General features: G+C 62.7%; 1 protein-coding gene across 1 annotated transcript; it reads left to right on the top strand.

Annotated features, from left to right (window-relative positions):
• Positions 1-3,150: 3,150 nt before the first annotated feature.
• On the top strand, positions 3,151-6,105 carry GNAT1 (G protein subunit alpha transducin 1; the record flags this gene model as incomplete). Its single annotated transcript, XM_082059865.1, has 8 exons — positions 3,151-3,256; positions 4,408-4,450; positions 4,676-4,817; positions 4,890-5,047; positions 5,122-5,250; positions 5,333-5,462; positions 5,549-5,702; positions 5,915-6,105. The coding sequence occupies 8 exons, from the start codon at positions 3,151-3,153 to the stop codon at positions 6,103-6,105; spliced, it is 1,053 nt and encodes a 350-aa protein (XP_081915991.1).
• Between the last annotated feature and the right edge of the window lie 111 nt (positions 6,106-6,216).

The following is a 6,216-nucleotide window of genomic DNA, read 5'->3' as shown; positions in this document are numbered from 1 at the left end:
TCCTAGCCCCACAGAGGAGCGGAGACCCCCAGGGTGGCTGCAGCCAGCATCGCTGTCTTCCCACTCCTCTAGGACCCCAGGATCCTGGTGTGGAGGACCACCAGGCACCGTGGCTGCTGTCTCCCCCAGGCTGGAACATGTCACTGCACCAGGGACCAGAGGTGCAGGTCCCCATGTGGGATGGGGGTGATGCCCTGGGAAGGCGGACAAACTCCAGTCAGGGGGGAAAAGGCGAGGGCAGGGGTGAAGTGGTGCTGGACAAAGTCTGACTCTCACAGCGTTGGCATGGCCCTCATAGCTTCCTGCCTCAGTTTCCCCACCTGGTTATTGAGGAGCAAGTGCTTTTTGAGGAGAAGGTGCAGACGACTAGGCAAGCCAAGGAGAAGGGGGCTGTGGGGCCCAGGGGCTTGGGTGGGGCCAGACAGGACCCTCAAGACAGGACCCAGGTGTCCAAGCCATGGTGCGGGCTCAACCAGGGATTTTGGATGGGGAAGGGAAGGAGAAGGGGCTGTGCTGGGGTAAAACCTCAGGCAGCTGCCGATGCTTACTGGCATTGGCACCCATGGGTGTTCAGGGCACCCAGCCCATCAGCCGTCCCCTCAGGGCACCCTGGTGGGTGTGGGGGCCTGTAAATAGTTATACATGGGGAGCAGAGGGGCAGCCAGGGCTGAGCAAGTGCCCCCAAACACAGCCGGGGGCACCCCCAAATAAACACTGGCTTTGGGACTGACGAGGGCACCTGCTTGTGCTCTGTTGGGGAGCGGGCAGGGAGCAGGCAGAGAGCAGGCAGCAGCCAGGGGCTGTGCTGCCACCTGCTCCCATCACAGGATCCATCCAGCTCTGCCCCTCAGCCCTGCCAGGGTGCGGAGGATTGGGCTGGAGCCAGGGAGCTGAGGAGCCCTTGGAATTCACATGGCAGGGCTGTATTGGGAACACTGGGGGTACTGGGTGGCATTAAGGGCACTGGACAGGTCATGGGAGGTGTCAGTACTGGCTGATACTGTCTAGGCGCTAGGGGTACGCTGGGAGGGTGGGTGCGCTGGGCTGGGCTAGTGACCAGTACTGGCTGTTTCTGGAGGCACTGAGAGCACTCAAGATCCAGTAGTGGGAGCACTGGGGGAAGTACTGGAGCACTAGGATTCGGTACTTGGAGCCAGTACTTGGCAATACTGGGGCCATGGGGAAGGCTCTACAGGGGGCAGTGTCTGATAGTGTCTGATACTGGGCTGTACTGGGGACATTGGTTGGTACTGGGGGCGATGTGGGTTGTACCGGGCTCCTCTGGACAGTCCCAGGAAGGCGCTAGGATCAGTGCTGGGAGGTCCTGGGCTAAACTGGGGGCAGTGCAGGGCTGTACTGGGGCGGTGCAGGGCTGTGCTGGGGCGGTGCAGGGCTGTACTGGGGCGGTGCAGGGCTGTGCTGGGGCGGTGCAGGGCTGTACTGGGGCGGTGCAGGGCTGTGCTGGGGCGGTGCAGGGCTGTACTGGGGCAGTGCAGGGCTGTACTGGGGCGGCGCAGGGCTGTTCTGGGGCGGTGCAGGGCTGTACTGGGGCGGTGCAGGGCTGTTCTGGGGCGGTGCAGGGCTGTACTGGGGCAGTGCAGGGCTGTTCTGGGGCGGTGCAGGGCTGTACTGGGGCAGTGCAGGGCTGTGCTGGGGCGGTGCAGGGCTGTACTGGGGCAGTGCAGGGCTGTGCTGGGGCAGTGCAGGGCTGTACTGGGGCGGTGCAGGGCTGTGCTGGGGCAGTGCAGGGCTGTGCTGGGGCAGTGCAGGGCTGTACTGGGGCAGTGCAGGGCTGTGCTGGGGCAGTGCAGGGCTGTGCTGGGGCGGTGCAGGGCTGTGCTGGGGGCGCTGGGTTGCGCTGGGTCCTTTCGCCCCCTGGCGGCCGAGAGCGGTTCTGCAGAAGCCGCACAGGACGGGGGGGGACACTGTACAGCGAGGCGGGGGTGCAGATCAGGACACGAGGGCACTTATATTTACTGGAAACACCTGGGGGAACCCTAGTAGGGCCTTGGAACACTGGGGCGGTGGCAGGGTAACACTGAGGGATTATTGGTGTGTCCTTGGGGACACTAAGTCTTACTGGAGGGGCCACGATGGCAATGTGGGGGGATTGGGGACGCGGGAGATGGGGAAATTGTAGCCTAAGGACACTGGGGAGAGCTCTGAGTGACCTGAGGACGCTGGAGGGGGGGTCATTGCAGCTGGCATGGGAGCACTGGAGTGCCTCTGGACAGGGCTTGGGGGTGGGGGCGCCGGTCCTGAGTACACTGGGAGAGGACTGGAATTTCTCCTTGGAATACTGAGGAGTGACACCAGGGAGGGGTTCTGGGGAGGGTACTCGGGTATCCCTGAGGACATTGTGCATGTGTTGCTGGAGGGTTCTGGGGACTCCAGGGGTGATACTGGGCTGAGGTGGTGACACTGGCAGTGTACGGGTGAGTGAGTGGAGATACTAAGAAGTGCACCTGGGTGGCCTGGGGACATTGGTGGAGGGTCCTGGAAGAGGTCCTGGGGACAGAGGATGAGGTGACGGGATGGCATTCAATCACTGGGTGCCCATGGGGACACTGGGCATGAGAACCTGGGGATGCTGAGATGGCTTACTGAGGAGGTTGTGGGCACTGGTTCAGAGAGAGTGGCGATGACCAGCTTGTGCTGGGGACAATGGGGACATTTCAGTCCATGGCACCCAGCCCCTGCCGGACCACAACAGATTCCCCCCAGTGCCAACCCCCACCGGGGTCCACAGCAGAGACAGAGCTGGGGGAGTCGCACACCCCCGGGTCACTGTCCCCAGTCTCATGGCAGGGACAAAGCAGGGGGCTGGCCAACCTTGGGCCCCCCCGGCAGAAGCGCTGACGCCGGGAGCCATGGGATTGCTGAGCTCAGCCCGCTGCAGACTTAAGGGGGTTTATCTAGGGGTGGACAGCTTAAGCCGTGGGTGCTGGCGCAGCACCGCGCCGGGCGGCCCCCCGGGACCTTGGCCCTGTCCTTGGCCCACATTGGTGGGTGGTGGTGGCAGCGAGGTGGCAGTCGGCAGTGGGCACAGCAGGGAGGCGAGCGCTGGAGGCGGCGGGAGGCTGGAGCTCGCTGCCCATCCTGGTGCTGACCTCCAAGGAGCGGGTGAGCCGCAGGGCCGCGGGGCCAAGGATGGGTGCCGGGGCCAGCGCTGAGGAGAAGCACTCCCGTGAGCTAGAGAAGAAACTCAAGGAGGATGCCGAGAAGGATGCCAGGACCGTCAAGCTGCTGCTGCTGGGTATGTGGGGAACAACACCCTGGGGGAGATACCCGTCCCTGTGCATCTACCCCAACAGCCCACCCAGTGTTCCTCTGACACCTCCTAGCACCCCTTAACCCAACCAGCCCACCTCAACAGCCCCTCCTAAAACCAGCCAGCACACCCAACCTTCCCCTGGCCTCCAAACATGCTCCCTAACCGGGCCCCCCGAACAGGCCACCCAAAGTTCCCGGATCCCCCCCAAACCCAACCAGCCCAGCCCAACAGTTCCCCCAACAGCCCACTGCTCCTGATCACTCCTAGACCCAACCAGCCCACCCTAACAGCCCCCCAACATTTCCTTTGTCACCCCTCAGCAACCCCAAACCCAGACAGCTGACCTCAAAAAACAGCCCAATGTTTTCCTCTCCCCCAAACACTCCTAAGCCAAACCAGCCCACCCCAACAGTCCCCCTATTCCCAGACTCTCCCAAACCAGCTCATCTCAATATCTTGCTCAACAGCCCCCACCCTGCCAGGCACCCCAAACCCCACAAACCACCTCAACCAGCACTGTGATCCCCTGACTTCCAGGTTTCCCCCAAACCCAATCAGCCCAACACATTTTGAATCCCAGCCCTCCCTGCCCCACAACCCCAACCAACCCATCTCAAGAGCCTTCACCAACACCCCCTACCAGCACCATCCTGGCAGCCCTCCACCTTACCCCATCCTCCCAGGCACCCCACACAGCCCACACCAGCACCCCTGTGTCTGCCCCTGATGTCCCCCAGCACTGTGGGTCCCTCCCAGTCCCTCTCAGCTGCTCCAGTGGTGCCCAAGGACTGGGGTGCCCTGGACGTGGTGGGGTCATGGGTGCCATCGCTGCCCCCTGGCATGTCCTCCTGCACTGCTGCAGACTTGGGTATCAGGTGGTGTGTGGTGGGGTTGCGGTGCCACCATGTCCCCTACCCCTCCCCTGGGTCTCCAAGCACGTCCTTGGCTGAGCTGCCACAGATCCCATTAACCACAGCAGCTCAGCCCAACCTTAATGCCAGTGGCACCAGGCCGTAATCCCCTGCCCTGCGACACGGCCCTGGCACAGCCACCAGTGTCTCCAGGTGTGCTAGGCACCGGTGGTCCCTGGGGCCAGTGTGGACACTGCTGTGACCCGTGCTTTGTCCCCACAGGAGCAGGAGAGTCAGGGAAGAGCACCATCGTCAAGCAGATGAAGTGAGTGCCAAGGGGTGCCGTGCCCCATTGTGCCACATACGTGCCACACTGTGCCCCATACCTGCCCCATGCCACAGCCACCCGGTGCCCATGTCCCACCGCGCCCAGCTCTGTCCCACAGCACATCCATGGGGTGCACCCAGCCCTCAGTGCCTGGCTCAGCCCCATGCTGCACCCATGGGTGCCCCCACTCCAGCTCAGCCCTGTGCCCCCCTCCCCGGCCAGGATCATCCACCAGGACGGTTACTCGCTGGAGGAATGCCTGGAGTTCATCGCCATCATCTACAGCAACACACTCCAGTCCATGCTGGCCATTGTGCGGGCCATGACCACTCTCAACATCCAGTATGGGGACTCAGCTCGCCAGGTGAGGAGCACCCCATGCCAGGCAGGGGTGTCCCCCCAGCCCCCTGGCCCTGCTGAGCTCCCCTGCCTGTAGGACGATGCCCGCAAGCTGCTGCATCTCTCCGACACCATTGAGGAGGGCACCATGCCCAAGGAGATGTCAGACATCATTGGGCGGCTCTGGAAGGACACGGGCATCCAGGCCTGCTTCGACCGTGCCTCCGAGTACCAGCTCAACGACTCGGCCGGCTAGTATGTGGGGTATGGGTGGGGGTCTGGGCTGGGGGTACCAACCTGTGTCTCATGTTCACCATGTGCCCGGCCAGCTACCTGTCAGACCTGGAGCGCCTGGTGACACCTGGCTATGTCCCCACGGAGCAGGACGTGCTGCGCTCACGCGTCAAGACCACTGGCATAATCGAGACCCAGTTCTCCTTCAAAGACCTCAACTTTAGGTGGGGGCCATGTCTCCAGTGAGGGCTGGCACTAGGGGTGGGCAGGGGTGGGGCTGTTGACCTCTCTCCTTGTCCTGCCCAGGATGTTCGATGTGGGCGGCCAGCGCTCAGAGCGGAAGAAGTGGATCCACTGCTTTGAAGGGGTGACCTGCATCATCTTCATTGCAGCCCTCAGCGCCTATGACATGGTCCTGGTGGAGGATGACGAAGTGGTGAGAAAGGCTCACCAGCCCATGCCCCCTCCACTTTGTCCCCATCACAACATGGGAGGTCACCACGGGACTATGTCCCTCTGCAGAACCGCATGCACGAGAGCCTACACCTCTTCAACAGCATCTGCAACCACCGTTACTTCGCCACCACCTCCATTGTCCTCTTCCTCAACAAGAAGGATGTCTTCCTGGAGAAGATCAAGAAGGCCCATCTCAGCATCTGCTTCCCTGACTACGATGGTGAGGGTGGCAGCAGGTCACCCGGCAGGTGGGGGGGTGATGGTGAAGGGTTGGGTGCCAGCACCTTGCAGCAGCACCCACCAGGTGTCCCCAGCACCCCATGCAAGCAGTGCTGCAGGAGCATTGCTCATGGTTTGCCCACCTGGGGGAGCACCCATGGCTTGGGGGAACACCAGCCCAGGTGAGGACCCCACTCACCCTCACACCACCAGGTCCCAACACCTATGATGATGCGGGCAACTACATCAAGCTGCAGTTCCTGGAGCTGAACATGCGGCGGGACGTGAAGGAAATCTACTCCCACATGACCTGCGCCACTGATACCGAGAACGTCAAGTTCGTCTTTGACGCCGTCACTGACATCATCATCAAGGAGAACCTCAAGGACTGCGGGCTCTTCTGAGCCCCAGCCCCAGTGCCCCATCCCACCCTGGCCCCCCCCACCTCCCCTGGGGCCCAGACCCCCTGCTGTCCCCCTACTCCTCCCCAACCATCCTCACTTGCCCCCAACCCC

The sequence above is a fragment of the Streptopelia decaocto genome (assembly GCF_964273445.1).
Source record: "Streptopelia decaocto genome assembly, chromosome: 8".
In the NCBI taxonomy this organism is placed as follows: domain Eukaryota; kingdom Metazoa; phylum Chordata; class Aves; order Columbiformes; family Columbidae; genus Streptopelia; species Streptopelia decaocto.
Note: the sequence above shows the minus strand (reverse complement) of the source record. Positions and strands in the feature narration are given on the sequence as shown.